Genomic DNA, 17,778 nt, shown 5'->3' with positions numbered 1-17,778 from the left:
CCTTCAAATATTTCCTCTCTTCTATTCTGCTTTGTCAGATTCTTATTAGTGTGCTCTTTCTAATATATTCATCATCAAGTATAAAGCATCTAGGCACATTAAGGAAAGCATGTCTCTAATCAGAGAGTTTCTTTAGTTATTTTAGGATAATGTGTGGTGGTTCACTCTTGTAACTCCAGCACTGAGGAGACTGAGGCAGGATCACAAGTTCAAGGTTAGTCTGAACTACATAATGAGACCCTGCCTCAGTAAACAAAAATTAAAACCAAAAAAGTCCAACCACAGGAACAAAAATATCTTCATGCCTTACTATTCTAGAATTTTAGGACTAAGATGCAACATATTTTCTCTAAGCAATCAAACTAGAGGAAACAAAAATGTACATATCCAAGGTTAAAATGCTATCTCATAAGTTGTAACAATTTATATTTTTATGTAACTTTTTCATGGGTCACTAAGGGTTACCTGCTGGTTTCTGGGAGTCCTCAGAAAATGACTTGCTTCTGTACATGACATAACACAATGAAGTCCTTTTAATCTTTCCTATTAACACATATACCCTTAATTGGCAAGACAAATGAAAGCAGATTTGTTCTTGCCACAGTCTCTAGAAGTAACACTGTTCTGAAGGTGGAGTGGGGAGGAGAATGGGTAGGGATTGATAAATCCCAATGATACCAGTTACTGCTAAGCACTTGTTACCATTTGCCAGAAGGTTGTGTTGTCTTTGGCATGTCGCACCAGTGCTCTAACTACTTGCTCTGCCCTGATGATCTGGCTGCCCTCACAGATTGCTCTCTTCACATATTGAAATCTTGAGCACTTGCTCTGAAAATTTTGATCCCCTAAACTCATATATTTTTCCAGTATCTCAGATTCATGTCTCTCACGGTATATTTTATAGAGCTCTATTTCCTCATGAGGGTAGTGAGTGTTTCATATCCAAAAAAAAAAAAAAAAAATCATAGGCAAACAACTTTGGGAAACAATGTGCTATTTAAACGTGAACAAATTTCTATACTTCAGCCTTCATGTGTCTTCAAACGCTAGTGCACATTGTGAATCTCAAAAACATAACTTGTGATTTTTCTATACTGCTGAAGAATCTTTGGGCATGATCAATTAAGATTTTTCTGAGGTATTTTGTCACAGCAAGTAACACATGCAAGGAAAGAAAAACACTTAAAAACAAATTCAGGAACTAAGAAAGAGGCTTCCAGAGAAGGTTTTGATTTTTTTTTTTTTGTGGTAAAATGTGGGTGGAGCTGATGATTTATACTTGAGACCCGTAGGCAAAACAGAAAAAATTAATTTGTCTAAAGATGTAGCGTGTTTGACTCTCTGTGCCAAACCCAAAGGAAAGGAAAGTAGTCAGAAAAGGTAAGATGATAAGTGAAGAGACCAAGAATGGTGAAAAAAAAAAAAATCAGAAGACTGATAATAGGAGAAACAGCAATGAGTCAGCAAATGGATGGTGTCTGGGAGAGAAAAACCGAACTACCTGGTCACAGGCAGAAGAACTAACTGAATAGTCTGCCCAAAAAGAGTATGTGTCATCTCCATAAGCCTTACTGGATTTTGGAGGGCAGGATGACCAAACATTTCAACATGGGCAATGCTAATTCTAGAGCAGTAGTGTAGAAGCAGCAGAGGCCTTCCACCTGCTGCCACTTGTGTCTCCTTTTAGAGCCTGCATCAAAAGTGAAGAGGATAAAGGCTACCATTGCTGTTTTTTCATCATTTTTAAAAGGAGGATCAAGTCACAAACCTGTTAAGACTGTCCTATCAAGAAAAAGTCTCTTACACAGAACCCTTTTTCCCTGAGATTTCAGAAAATGAAATTTCTTATCATCTCTTTATTTTTGTGGGATTTCAATCTGGCTTTAATTTGTAAATTTACTAACTAGTGCTGATTTTTCTAGGATGTTGCTAAAATGATTCCTTAAATCCCCTTTGTGGTCTGCCAAAGTAGAAATGTTTTCTCTGATTGTTTTAGACATTAATTCACAAAACAAATAAATGAAACTCATATTTTCTTCCTACTAACTAACTATACCTTCAGGTACAGTTGTCTTTGCTGGATACATGGAAACAAATTATAAGCTTTACTGGTGAAAAAAAAAATTAAAAAGAAGCCTGGTTTTTCTAGTTGACAATCTTAGTAACATTTAGAATGAGCTTTTGAAACATAAAACAAATTTTTGTTCAGATCAACGAATATTATAACCACAGGAAGCAAACTATTATGGGTTTTAATGGTAAAATTGACTGGAGGACAGCAGAGGGAGTGTTTCTTTTTGCCAATACTTCCCTCTAGTGGAATAACATGCAATAAAAAAAGAACAAGTTTGGATAGGAGCTTTTCCTAATTTATGGCATAATAGAACATTTGTACAGAAGCAGATTTATGTATATTTTCTCTAAATGTCCCTGAAACATAAATATAATGTTTTCTTATTCTACCCTCACAAGACATTTAAGACTATACTATTATGAGGAAATTTTGGCAAATTTTATTCTTTAAGGAAAACGTGATTTTTTTCAATTATATCATTGCAATTTGTAGTGTTCAGCAGAGAGACTTGTTTTTTTCTGGAAATGTGTGCACAAGGTTTGCCTAACTGAATGCACAGTGGATGTTTTTATAATGTGTCCTCACACACATATAATTGATCATGATTTTTGGCATTACATTTCAATAAATTTCTTCATCCAAAATAATGCATTGTGAAAAGAACTATGGGCAACTGGCTGCACATCTTAGCCAAATAAAAGGTTATAACCCCAAAATATGTACAGTGCTCCATAAAAAGAAATATTGCTACAATACAACTATATTGATTTATTCTTCATCCTGTCAGTGGTGAACAAAATAAAAGGGAGGAGAACCAATCTTTTAATGGTGTTCAGTTATTTACAGCCTTAAGATTGTGTGTACTCAGTGTGTGAGGACACATAAAAACATCCACTGTGCATTCAGTTAGGCAAAACTTGTGCACACATTTCCAGAAAAAAACAAGTCTCTCTGCTGAACACTACAAATTGCAATGATATAATTGAAAAAAATCATGTTTTCCTTAAAGAATAAAATTTGCCAAAATTTCCTCATAATAGTATAGTCTTAAATGTCTTGTGAGGGTGGAATAAAAAAAAAAAAACTTCATAGGAACATATTGGAAAAATGGCAACATTGAGCTTCTTTTCTAACTTCCAGTAGTTAAAACTTAGGGGTGCAAGAGGATTCTCACCTCTTTATTTACACGATGTACTCTTTAAGTTAATTGGCTACTTGGAGGAACAGGAGAAAGTATTGATGCAAATGCTCTGTAAATTCACCCCTGCCTGAATCCTCAAGGACACAGAGCCTCCCCACTGCAGACAACCAGTACTGCCTAAGCTCATCATCTTTTCAGATCCTTCATTTCATAATTTATAAAGAAAGTCCTCTTTTTCATAGAAGAGGTTCCCAATTCCAAATGTTAAAGGGAAATGGTGTATTTTATCTTTCAATCTGGCTTACCACTCAAGATAAATTTCTTATTAGTATCTTCAGGCTTATTCATATTCACAACTCCGATGGTGACTCTACTGAACTTGGAAGGAAACTCTATGTTATTACAGGAGATAATTGCTCTGAACTTGTCTTAAAAAGAGAAGTTTTCCATTCATTTGTGTTTCCACTTTCCATTATATGGGAATATTGTCATGTATGGACAAATATCAAAGACTGTGTAGAGTCTTTTTCTTTTGTATTTAATTGTAAATGAGAGAAAGGTAACTTGGAAAGAAAGAACAGATAATAAATTTAGCTTTTTGCCTAAGTATGTTTACCCCAAATATTGTAGAGTTTAATGATTATTCCAAAAATAAGCCTACCATTTTAATAAACATTATTGAGAAAATTGATATGCCAGTCTCCATAAATGATAAAGTGGTTTAGAAAAAAATGTCCTTGCTCTTAGGGAATGTAATTTATTATTTTGATTCTGCCAAACAGGTAGATGAATTTATGTCAACTTGTCAACCAATCTATGGGTCATTCTCTTTACCAGTCAGTCATATGGCAGATAAGTGATGTAAATGCAGGAAAATCTTTTTCTCCCATCACAACAGTATTCCCTTCCCCAATCCTTAGCACTTGATTATAAACATGGGAGACACTTATAAATATTCATTTAAGAAATAACACTAAATGAATAGCCACATGCATGTGTCACCAAATTGTCTAAATAAGATGCATATAAATTCCTTTGCAAAACCCCTTAAGTAAATTGACATTATTTTCTCTTTATAGGAATATATAATCTTCAATGCCATAACTATGATGGCTGCCAGGGAAAACACTTTTTATTGTTTATATTTATAAGAATGAATAAAAGAGGTCAAGTTTCAGTGCCTCACACCTAAAATCCCAGCTATTCAGGAGGTGGCGATCTGGTGTATATGGTTCAAGGCAAGCCAGGGCAAAAAATTAGGTGCATGCCTGTCATCACAACTACACAGGAGGGGTAGGAGATTTTCAAGCTGAAGCTGGCTTTAGGCAAAAATGTGAGGCCATACTTGAAAAATAACTACAGCAAAAAGGGCTGAAGGTGTGGCTCAAGTTGTAGAGCTCCTGCCAGCAAGTGTAAGGCCCTGAGTTCAACGTCCAATACCACACACACATACACAAAAGAATGAAAAGGAGAAGGAAAGTATATCTCACAATTTACATTTGACATGTTCTAATTGTACCAATATGCTAAGTTTATAAAATAATTTACAGTTTCTTCATAAATATAGTAAGAACTTTTTAAAATAAAACAATTTCTTCAAAAACTATTTTACTCCTGTTCTGTAGAATGTAACTTTCTAAGAAATCAGAGGGTTGTTTTGTTTTATTTTCCAAGGTTAGAATTTTAAACCATATCTTTGGAAGTATCATAGAGAGAATTTCAAGCATCACTGCAGCTTCTAAAAGGTGTATTTTGGAGGTGATAGACTATTTACTCAGGTGGAATGGGCTTGAATTGCTATCACACACATTAATGTTGTATTATATCTCTGGCAATTTCGTCTGGGGTGCCAGTGTGAAGAGAAGGAAATGGAATGGAGATGGGGAAGGCTGACAGCAGCAAATGGGTGGTATGATATAAAGAGCCAGAGTCAACTGTGTCCTTAACTCAGTTTCAAATGAAGCTCTAAATTCTTAATTGTGTTTTACAGGATATGAATGATTATCCTCCTGTATTTACTAAAAGGATATACAAGGGAATGGTGGCCCCAGATGCAGTCAAGGGCACACCAATCACGACAGTCTATGCTGAAGACGCAGATCCTCCTGTGAGTAAAAGACATTGATCAATACTTTGAGCTCTAGTCAGCAAAAGCCTTAACACTCCTAAGTGACCCAGTTCCCAAAACAGCAGAGGTAGACCGTGAGAGTTTCACTTGTACCCATTTATATCCTCTTTCTTATTGTATCCACAGGTACAAACTATATTGCATCTGATTATTATTGAATTTAGACGATTAGGTGTACACATTTTTAAAAATTGAATTCAAAATTTACTATTAATAAATGTTTCCTAATATAATGATAAACATATGTGAAAAAATTGTTTATATTTGGAATCACTGTCATTTGGATCTTTTATTTAGAAGAGTATAAGCTTAGTTTGATCTAGACAGGTTTTATATTTATGTATTTTCTGTTTTATTCATAAATGACTATTTTGTTAGTAAAATCTAAATCCACACACAGAATAAAACTAGTATTTGATGTGCTTATTTTAATAAGCTGAAGCCTCAACATTGCATTTTGAACATATTTAACAGATTCTTTCATTATAAAGAACTTTACCTTTTTTGAGGTATAACAAATTACCATTCAAAACAGAAGGTTTCAACTGAAGTTATTACAGCATAATTCATGTATATTTTACTTAATGATGCTTCCTTATTTCATTTAAAATAACAAAAAAATCATAATAGTCACCTAGAGTACTTTATGAATACTCTTTGTTATCATGTGAACTTAATGTTGGAAGGTTTAAAAATTTTATTCTAGGTGAACTCTTGCAAAGTCAGTGCCTGATAGGTTTTTGAAAACTATAAATAAAATTATTAAATGAACCATTTTTGAAAAGTAAGGAAAAAATTTAATGCCCTGTATAATATAAATGAGTTATAAATTATTTTCCATGCTAATGTAAATAGTATTTGTGCAATGCTTTTTATCTAATAAAAGGTGAATGGCAGTCATAACATTTTCAGCTCCAATTGTGACAAGACTTATAAAGTCTATTGTGAGTATAAGGTTTTGAAAAATAATAATGTTAACATTGAAAGCAATGACCTTTAACTCAGAAGTTCCTTTCCTTGAGGGTACGAAAATGTCTTTGAAACTTATTTATCATATCTTGGGAAATATGATAGGCAAAATTTCATAGGCTTAAATCCACCAACAGAGATTGTGAATGTGACTTTGGTGGTTAATCTTTTTTAAGTGACTTGTCAGAAGTTAAAAAAGATGTGAAAATTAGTAATATGCATTTGACACATACAGTTCAGTGACAACTGCATATTGGTCACTGTGCTAAGCAGTTTTTGCTGTCAGGAAAATGACAATGTTTCAAGCAAGACAGAACTACAAATAGAAATCACCTATACTGTATGAAATGAGTGTAAACAAGTACAATATTTTAACACTCATTTCTAAGAAACTTTTATTAATGCAGGATTTAAGGTAGTGTTAAGTTTAATGAGATAAATGATGAGTGATTAAAGGTAGAGCTCCTATTCAGATATGTAAGGCAGATCTAAAAATTTTATTATAGGTGGTAAACCTTTACTTTTCTTTTGGCACCTCTGACTTTGGTACCTGGCTTGACATTCAGATCACATCCACCAGTGTGAGAGGAGTTGTCGTGGTCTGTGATCAGCTGTATAAAGTTAAATTATTTTCCTAAAGTATTTATTTAGAAGGAAGACCCTGTCTTCATACCCTGAAGATCTTTTACAAAAATTTACCAGCCTTAAATTTCAAATTTGTTTGAAAGAAATTTTTAGGTTTTCATTATCAGTGCTATAGTAATTTTTAATATTGAATATCTGATGTTGGAATTTTAATAGATAAAATGTAGGTACAAGTTGTTCAATTAGAATAACAGAGTATACTAATTTCAGTTCTAAGTATAAACTCAGATGCAGTTTCCATCCTTGATAATCTTTCAGTGTAATTATTATTCAGAATCCAGCTTATGAATCCTTTCTGCAAGTTGAGTCCCTTGAATTTGCGTATTTACAGTCTGGCTACACCTAAAAAACTAAACTAAAAACTCAATTTTAAGGAAAACTTTGGAAGTTCTGTGTCACTTAATTTTTAAAACATTATGACTGATTTCTATTCTTACAATTTTATGTTGGTGTCATAAAGACAAAATATACATTTTGGGATGAACTTGCCAGCTGCTTTCTCCTCAGCTACTATTATAAATGTCCATTGATTACAAGAAAATTGTTTTAATTTCATTTCCTTTGGGGCCTAATATCCTTCAGAGCACTTAAGTAAGTACTTACTGGCTGGGGCTCTAAGTATCTATCACCATACTGTGTATTTATTTAACAATCTCTCTTCCAAACTAGCATGTAAGTTCTTTAAGGGTAAGAACTGAAATTTATTCCAGGTTTTGGTCCATCATCTAACCCTATGTATGGTGCATAGTAGTCTGGTAGAACACATTTTGATAATTGAATGGGTACATAAATGAGTTAATGGTTACCTCTGTGTTCTTCAGTATCGACAAGATGTGTCAGATGCTTAAAAATGTGTTCATGTATGATTTTAGAAAAAACTTGTTGGTTCCTTGATGGCCACGAATTGAATAATATGATAGAGATTTATACTGAGCACTGCTTCTGACCTCTCATTTATTAGGTGCTTATGCAATCCAGAAATAACTTTCATTTCTAGACGTTACCTACATATTTTTAAGGCACTTCTTTCTGTTGAATTAAATGAAAAACACCATTTTAAATGAGAAAAAAGCTACCACAGAACACTTTGAAGGATCAGATGGAATTAAAAAAAAAAAAAACCTGGGTTTGATTTGAAAGCTGAAGAGCATTATTGCTGAATATAAATTAAGAATTATAAAATGCATGTTGTGCAAAACTAAAGTGTACTAGAGGGAGAAAAAGTATCTTCCTGGGATTCTTTCCCTCCTACTGAATTAAAGCTGGTAGGACTTTTTTTCCTCTCTTGCTTTTGTGACAGGATTGACATTATATAGTTCACACTAGATGTACAGAGTGAATGACTGATCATTTGGGTATTAAAACTGCTAACCTTTACTTTCTGGTCACTAGAGACTTGTCACTTCAACTTTCACAAAAACAAAAGATCAAGTGTAATTTCCAAGCACATATTTTTATTTGTCCTGAAACTACAGTTCAAACTCTGTTGTATAGGAATTCTATGTGTGGGCAGGGTTAAATGTCCATCATAATAGTGTCCTTTGTGAGCATGCTGCTATATACCAATTGGGATAAACAAGCAGAGTCCAAGAGCAGTACAGGGAACCCATGAGTATTTAATCTGTCATTACAAAACTGTTCTTTCCATTTAATGGATTTTATGCATTTATGAGACTTAATTAAGGCAGTAATTAGAACATGCTTAATATTAGAAATTTTGACAAATTTTGGTATTTGCCTATATATAATTGTAGTGTGAAAATTATGTAGACATTTAACACTTCTTTTTTTGTCTTTGATATTGATTTACTAAATAAATATGCTCCTCCAGAAGGTCATAAAATACTTTTTTCACAAAATATATTTATAAAGAAAAAACAGTTGCGATTGTGAAGTATTTTATTTCTTTCTATTGAGGCTTTGAGACTTTGCCTTTCAAAATTAGACAAACTACACAAGGAATTATTTGCAGTGTTTCCATGGGGGTCTTTAACACCCATTCTTGTCATTCAAGGGTATTTGTGCTGATTTCCAGAAGGTCAAAATAATGGCCCATTTTACTTTCCTATCATATGCACCTTGAGTTTTATTAAAATGTCATGTCATTAATTAATACTATCTATTTATGGTCATCTTCTGAAAATGCCTTATCTTCCTAATAGTCACTCCATAGCAATTTATTAGCAGAGCAAAACAGGAGAAGGAAAGCAATAATCCTCTTTGCCTACAATGTGCTACTTGCTTGGTTTGTGTGCAGTAGTGATACTGCACTGTAGTATTTAGAGCCAGAAATGTTATAAATTGTATTTTTATCTCCAGATAATATGGCTCTTCTGTATCATTTTCCTTTGTTATCTATACTAATATATTTTTCATCACTCACATATAGTATCTTGTGTTCTTATGCTGCATTGATTCAGGTTAGCTAACACTGTATCAGAAACTCTAGTTTTAAATATCAGCAGCTCCTAACTATAATTGTTGAACCTGTAGCAGGAGGGGAGATATATGCAACTCAGTGGTTCTTTTCCTTGACATCAAAGCTAAATGGGAAAATAATCAAGAATTACTTTCCCTGTGAATGTCAACTTGTGAAAACTGAGATGATATACCCTGGCCAGAGTCCCTTTGGTCTCAAATACTTAATTAGAAAGAAAGCACACCATGAAACAGTTGGGGCTTGATCTTTAAAATGACAATGGGTTATAATTAGACTTGAAGGTGAAAATGGATACAAAAGGGAAGGTTTTATAAGAAAGTCTAAAGATGATTAATGTCTAGAAAATGCTTATCTCTATATTTTAAGGAACTGTATCATGTGTTTCCTTTCTGTGGTATATATTGTATGTCATATAGCATTACAGTGATATGTTATATAATATATGGAACAAAAAATGTTTTTAAGAACAATTACATTGTGAATAATACTTAAGATAAATACTAGAATTGTGTCAGATGTAAATACTGATCTTCTAGTTTAGAAACTGCCATTCTTGTCACGCCCAAGGGTGCATTTTTCTTTTATTATTAATGGAAATACATACATAAAGTTTATTCACTTTAAACATTACAAAAGAGTTACCCTCACCCAGTGATGTATTAAGAGTTTATATCATTTTCCCCCTTTGGCAGGAATAAACTTCATGGAGTCAAAGTTCTAATATGAGGCAGGATTCCAAGGGAATTTAGTGAAATATAGTAAGTTTTCTTTAGTGCTCACCTATAGGCTTTCTTTATGACTTGGAGGATGCACTTTATTCTGAATCAGTTGTCAGAAGAAAGGAGAACAGACACTCTGGAAGGGTATCTTGGCTTTTTGTAATCTGGATTCTTGACCTTAGTATTCTTTTTGCTTTTTTAGGGTATAGACATGAGTTGTAGGTTGATTTTTTTAAATTACTGTGCTGGGGGTACATTGTGATATTAACAAAAATTCTTACAATGTATGATAACTGAATTCATCCCCTCCATCATTTTTCTTTAGCCCCCCTCCCAACCTCCTTCCTGGAACAATTGCAATATTGGCCTTAATATTCTTAAGCTAATGCATTGATAACTATTAATTGCATTATTATCCATTTTGAGATTTTTTTCCCCATTCTCTTTAATGACACTGTGATCATAGGGAAAACGTTCAATCTAACACAATCCTAGCACATGTTTAGCACAGTCTGGACATATCATAATACTGAATTAATGCATACATCAGAAAGAAACTTTTATTATGTGCTAAACATTTTATAAGCATATGAGAGATGCCAAGAAGTTATTCAGAGAAAGGAGAAATGGATGAGTCCTGATGTATTCTGATCCTGCTTTGGACAGGAATTCTACTTTAAGAAATACAGGGCATTCATTTGGCAGAGGATAGAAGAGATTGGTAGAAAAAATGTGTCTGAAAATTGCAGTCAAACACATTCATCATATGCTCATGCATTTCTGTAACATGATTTGAACTATGTCCGATTCAATAAATACTATTTAGAAGAATACGTTAGAGCTGTCTTTAGAAGTTCATTTGTAGACATGAAATGTGGCAGACATGGCTTTTGAGACACAGTTTATTATATAGAAAATGAAAGGTTGCTAAAGAGTTATAAACAGAGCAGTGGCAAGAACCAAAGTAACCTATTAGGACAAATTGTTTCCTGTAATAGGCAGTTTTTTGGATAAGATAACAAACAAAAGCAGGAGACAAGTTGGCAGCTTTTGTATTCATTAAATGTGAAAAAAATGCAGAGTGGACAATGAAAATATTTAAAGCCATTCAAATGACAGAATTGATAGATATTGGACAAGAGGTTAAAGAGCACAGACAGAATAATCAAAAGTGAATCAGCAGAAAAGATACTTGTAACAATAGTTAATAGAAATAATATATATGAAATAGAAAGCTTTTTTAGGAAAAATAATGAAATTAATTTGAGGACAAGTTAAAATTGAAATGACTTCAAAATGTCTATGAGCAACTATCTAGAGAATGATTAAAATTTTTCTCTTTTCCACTCATCTCCTACTCCTCCCCAGCCCATTGGCATGGAGGTTTAGAAAACTAAGTCATGACAAAGGTAGTGAAAGACAAATGCCTCCAGGAAGTATGGTGTAGGCCTGGCAGGAATCGGATCTCATTCTCAGAGTTATAGGTTCCTTAGACCAAAAAGTATATGGTAACTAGCTTTGAGAGAAGACTGGAAACAGATGGGAGGTTGGGGCCAACACCTCCTTTGCACAGGCAACAGCACCATGAGAAGAATCTGAACTAAATACTATGTTTCTACAATTATTTTGATCTGATGCTGAGATGACTTGCCTGCATTGAGAGGACCAGGGGGATCACAAAAAAACTATCGAACAAAAAATATTAAGAAATCCTTGTAATCATAAGAGTCCCTCCAACAGAAGTTGAAGTTTTGAAAGCAAATTCAATCTCCAAGAAAGAAAATATAATATCTTTATAAATAAAGATAAGAGGAAAATATCCAAGTACTAGGGAAATGGGCCAGGTGCTAAGGGTAGTAGAAAGATCTGGAGGAAGGAAAAACTGAAAGGATGGAGGACACATTTGCCAGTGATGTGGTACAGATTAAAAGCTACACTCAATGAAAAGACAGAAATAAATAGTGAAGGACCTTGTATGACAGGCCAGGAGGATGAAATCTAAATAAAAGACCGTATTTCTGTTGACTAGGAGCACCAGGGATAGTCCTGATGATAAATTGAACTCTGATCTCCTGTGATACTTCCTTATGGTTTCCTTTTTTTTTATGTTTTTTATTCATGTATTCATATGTGCATAAATTGTTTGGGCCATTCCTCCCCCTTGCCCCCCTTCTCCTCCCTCCCCCCTACTCCCTTGCTTCCAGGCAGAACCTGTTCTGCCCTTATCTCTAATTTTGTTGAAGAGTAGACATAAGCAATAATAAGAAAGGCAAAGTGTTTTTGCTAGTTGAGATACGGACAGCTATATACAGAGAGATTCCTAGCATTGTTTCCATGTACAAATGTGTTACAACCCAAGTTGATTCATCTCTAACTGATCTTCACACTGGTTCCTGATCCCCTTCTCATATTTACCTCTGTTGCTGTTTCTGTTTTAGTTCCTCTGAAGTGGGGACATCAAACACTTTCCTGTTTTGGGTTTCTTACCTATCCCCATACCTCCATAGGTGCTTTCCCCTTAGCTTTTTTCATGTTCCTGAGTTATTTGGATGTGCAGCTTTTATATATGGGTCACATTTTTCTCTTGAAACAGTTTATTTTTACTGCATTTTCTTTGAATAATTTGTTATATGCATTTTCTATAAGAACTGTTTATGGCACCTTAAGTATATTTCCTATTAATATTTATAATTCCTACTTATACTTTTTCCATACTTACACTATACATGACTGACACCATTGCTGTCCTATACATCTGTCATATATTGGCCCATCTTAGTTTAAACTCTTATTTTGTTGCATCTCTTGTTTTAATCATATGTCATTTAATTTTTTGAGGATATAAACTTTGTGACTTCTTATATGTATGAAATTTTTTTTGTAGAAATGTAACACACAACTTGACAGGTTGTTAGAGTGTTGAGTCAAAATTTTTGACATTTAAAAATATACACATTTTTTTTCGCTACTTTTTGTTATTTAACATTATGTAACAGTGAGGCCAAGTTAATTTTCATAAGTTTTTTTCTGCTTATAAGAGTCTCTATTCCTTAAATTAAATGTTTTCACTTTTATATAATTGGTTGTTATTTTCTGTATTAATTGTATCTAATACATGATAGCCCCATATGCAAACTTAAAATTTTTAAATTAGCTAAAGAAAGTTTTAAGTGACTTCATTGGTGAGGTCATGTGACATGTGCATACAAGCACTTTGTAGAGGAGCTGTCTCTGCACATGGAAACTGCTGTTTTTGTGACTGTTGTCTCCATAGGGGAACTGCATTTGAGGCAGTGGAAGTTCTAGAAGAGCTTGCCTATGACCTGAAGATCCAGGCTTGACCTTGTTTCCCTAGTGGGGCAGTGGGTCACTGTTGCCCATGGTGTGGCATTGGGCAGAGAGGGCTCTATGCAGGTGAGAAGTATAAGAACAACTTAGAGTCAAATTTATTCAACCAACAGGATTCTCTTTATTCTGAGGTCATGTCCTCCTTTCTAATTGGATGGTAGAATGTCCTTTTCTAAAATGAAGTGATGGTAGAGGGCAGTGTTTTTGCTTTTTAAAATGCCATTGGTGGTATTGGTTTCTCTTTGTCAATCCCCAAAATTTCTTTTTAAGTTTCCCTGTTGTGGACTGGTGGAGTGGCTCAAGCAGTAGAGCACCTGCCTCACAAGCAGGCCAGCAGTGGCCTGCTCTGCCCGGTGGTATCTGTGTAGCACCCATTGCTTTGTTTGGGTGTTGGGCATGCAGGTGTGATGTGTACTGGAGCCCATGTGCCTGAGACAGGCTGAAGAGAAACGCTCACTACCAACCCTCAGTTTCCCTTTGCTTTGGTGACAAGTGTGTGTTTGTCTGCAGTGGCTGCGATCCTGACTTTTGCCTAGTTAAGAGCTTTCAGAAGTACAATGGAAATTTTTGATATGTTATTTATAACTTTAATAAATGCTCTTTTCCCTTCTAATCCCCCCCCAATGCCTTAAGAATTCTGTGGACTGTGTATCTTAATAGGTAGAAGCATTATCCGTGTGCAAACATGGCATGCACAGTTGAAGAAGAAATTGGTTTTACGTTTCCACTTGCTCTGGGGACCTTGGGGCTCCAGGGATGGACCCAAAATGGTCTTAGACTGCCTGACAGCTTGTTCCACTTAGTGACCATGGTTTCTGGATTGAAGAGAGTCGTGGCCCTAAAAGTGTTGTAATCTCCAGCTTTCCAGCTGACATTGTATAGCATTTTGTGAGGTGCTGAGGTGATGGGAGGCTCTCATTTCTGGCCTCTGTTATATGTGACTTATCTTGCAAGTGGGAGGGTGAAGGTGTAGAGCTTTGGGATGAGCCCCAGAATGAATGAATTGAATAAAGATATTTATTCATCTTGAAAAAAAAAAGTGTGGATTCTGAGTGAGACTGTTACAACCCCAACGTTCCCTATTGACTATGCTTATAGGTTTGGGAAATTCATCTAATCATTCTATTCTTCCATCCTTGAGTTAAGAAAAATGAGAATAAAAATAATGCAACTGAAACATCATGCCTTTTGAACAGCAGCTTCCCATTTTTCTGTATCCCATCTGCTGTCAATAACCATTCTACTTTCCAGTAAGTCTACTTTAGACTCCTTATATAAGTAGAGTTAGGCAGTGCTTTCCCTTTAAGCTGGTTTATTTCACTTGGCATAATGTCCTCAAGGTTTATTCATGCTGTTGTAGATTGAATAACTCTCTTTTTTTCTTAATTTTTAATTTTTTTATTATTGTTGTACTGGGGGTACATTGTGGCATCTACCAAAGTTCCTAAAATATATCATAGTTGAATTCACCTCCTCTATCATTCTCCTTTATTTCCCCTCTGCTCATTCCTTGAATAGTTTCAACAGTTCTCATTTTCTATTTTCATGCATGAGTACATAATAGTTTCACCATATTCACCCTCTTATACCCTTTCTTTATTAAAGCTGAAAAATATTCTATTGAATATACTGCATTTTCTTCCTCTGCTTATTTATCAATAGACATCTAGGTTGTTTTCACATCTTGAATATAATAAATAATATTTCATTGTGTATTGGAGTACAAATTTCTTTGAGATTCTGATTTCAAATCTTTTGAATGAATTTCCAGACTGGGTTATATGATGTTAACTCTATTTTTTAATATTTTGAGGAAACTCCATGCTGATTCTCCTAGTGTCAGTGTATTTTATCCTCCCACCAGCAATGTACAAGTGTACTAATTTTTTTCGCACTCTTTCTAACACTACACATTTTTACATATAAAAGACATAATAGCAAGTGTGAGGTGATACAGTTATTCTGATTTTATCTATCTGATGATTTGTGATATTGACTATGTTTCTATATATTGTTGGCTATTTGCATGTCTTGGCTAATTTTCTATGAAAATTCTTTTCCCATTATGAATTGGTTTATTTGGGTATTTTTTTTATACTAGAGATCTGGTGTACAATATTGTGCCTATAGCTAACAGCAATATACTATATACTTAAAAAGTTTTAATGGATGATAGATCTTATGTTACTTGTTACTAACACAATTAAATTATTTGTAATCACTTTGCATGGTTGATTTTAAAATTAAATGATGTAGCAGTTTATGCCTACCAAATAGTAAATATTAACTATCATTATTTTTGTACATCTCTGATCATTTCATGTTTCCTCAACCTGAGATCTGTCTTCTATATTTATTATTTGTTGCCCTTTTTGTTTTTTTCTCTGAATTCTGGGAAAGCCCGTAAAGGTCAGAAGTCCTTTAATTTGATTCTGAATTCGTGGAGGTAAGATATGAGACATGAGGAAGACACTGGGTCTCTGAGCCATCACCATGACAACCTTATTCCTTGCTCAACATCTTTCAGAAGTACTTGGAATATCATCGAAAGAGCTGAGTGTTCTGTGTTCAGGTTTTTATCTGACCATTATAAAATGGCCATTATATAATGCATTTTGCATTATAGCTATAGGCTTGGTTTAATAGCTACCACAGAATCAAAGAGCTAGAAGCAGTCAAGAAAGCTTCAGCGTGGGAACATTATTTGTTATACTAAAGACTGTCTAACCTAATGGACAGTTCCCTATACAGCAATGATCATTATTTAAAGTAATGTGTCCTGTGCACTTTACGACAGCAGGATTTGATGAACACACAACAAAAGAATAGAATGTTAGAACTAATGAAAACAATGAAAAAAAGAAGAATGCCATTTACATGAAATTTTTTCAAATGTACCAAATATCACCAATCGTGTTTGCCTACTAAATACTATTTTGTAAACAAAACACCAATCTCACCAGTTCACAATAATGAAGATTGATATTTTTATTTATGAATTTATGGGGAAGCTAGGCATTATCTAAACTTGGTTTTAGGCTGCAAGATGGACTCAGGTATATTTAATGCAACTCTTGCTTCAGAGATCTATAACCAACCAAGCCTGTTCTTTCCATGGTGAAATACAGAATCACAAGGAAAACTGCCTAACCACACAATCTCATTAGAGCTTGTGGTACTGTGTAGCCTTTAAAGTCTACATCCAGAGCAAGTCACATAACCTACCCAAAAATCAGTGGGGCAGAAAATGGACATTTGCTGAAAAATAATATAGTGTAACCTAACAACCTGGCTAAAAGATACTCCTTAGTTGCTTAAAATGATTGCCATTGGACAGAAGACATGTAGGAGAATAAGAAAAGATAAAGAAATAAGTAAATATGTCTTGCAGATCCACTGATGATAGTGTTCCATGAGCTACTTATTTAACTCTAACCTCTGACCACTGAAGTCTGAATGAAATAAAAATACCTCAGAATTTACTACATGTATGCCTATCAATATTAGTTAAGGAGCATTTATGATGTAAGAGATTCTGTCTTAAGTAATATGGACTTAAATTGTCACCTACTCTAGCTTCAGAATGTCCAACTTAAAGACATGGAAATAAAAAATCAGTCAAGTAAATAGAAATGACAAGCTTGAGAAACTCTAAGAAAGGAATGCTTAGGGTGACCTGTAACCAGATCAAAGGAAGCCTGTTTTTGTCCCAAGAGTCAAGAATTTTCTGCAAGAAGTTACTCTGAGTTGAATCAGCCTGAAGGGTATACCGAGGCAAAGTGGCAAGATGGAATAATGAGGCCCAAAGGTAAGTTGGAGAATAGTCAGTTTCAAAAACCAGGAGGGCATTTTTTCAGGGTGCTGGAAATGTAAACTTGAGTCAGATCCAGTAGAGTTTGGTAGTTCATGAAGTTAGTGTTAAGAATTCTTGTTTTATCCTATGAAAAATAAGAGGATTTCACAGCATCAAGGACAATATCACTAATTACTAGCTCTGGTGCAGGTTCAACTGTTTCACAGTTATCTTTAGAAATCCAAACGAAGAAGAACAAAATGTTATCATTCGCTGATAATTGGATGGAATTGGAGAACATCATTCTGAGTGAGGTTAGCCTGGCCCAAAAGACCAAAAATCGTATGTTCTCCCTCATATGTGGACATTAGATCAAGGGCAAACACAACAAGGGGATTGGACTTTGAGCACATGATAAAAGCGAGAGCACACAAGGAAGGGGTGAGGATAGGTAAGACACCTAAAAAACTAGCTAGCATTTGTTGCCCTTAACGCAGAGAAACTAAAGCAGATACCTTAAA

General features: G+C 34.4%; 1 protein-coding gene across 7 annotated transcripts in view; it reads left to right on the top strand.

The window, feature by feature from the left end:
* The window catches only part of Pcdh15 (protocadherin related 15), a 1,704,270-nt gene that overhangs the window by 1,503,597 nt on the left and 182,895 nt on the right, over window positions 1-17,778 (top strand). For all 7 annotated transcript variants that reach the window (XM_074078885.1, XM_074078880.1, XM_074078883.1 and 4 more), the window contains one exon: window positions 5,206-5,322. In XM_074078885.1, the coding sequence (XP_073934986.1) occupies window positions 5,206-5,322 (117 nt within the window). The remainder of the gene's footprint in view (window positions 1-5,205; window positions 5,323-17,778) is intronic.

This window comes from Castor canadensis, chromosome 7 (genome assembly GCF_047511655.1).
Source record: "Castor canadensis chromosome 7, mCasCan1.hap1v2, whole genome shotgun sequence".
Classification (NCBI taxonomy): Eukaryota; Metazoa; Chordata; class Mammalia; order Rodentia; family Castoridae; genus Castor; species Castor canadensis.
The sequence above is the reverse complement of the archived record's forward strand: the minus strand, read 5'-3'. Positions and strand labels throughout refer to the sequence as shown.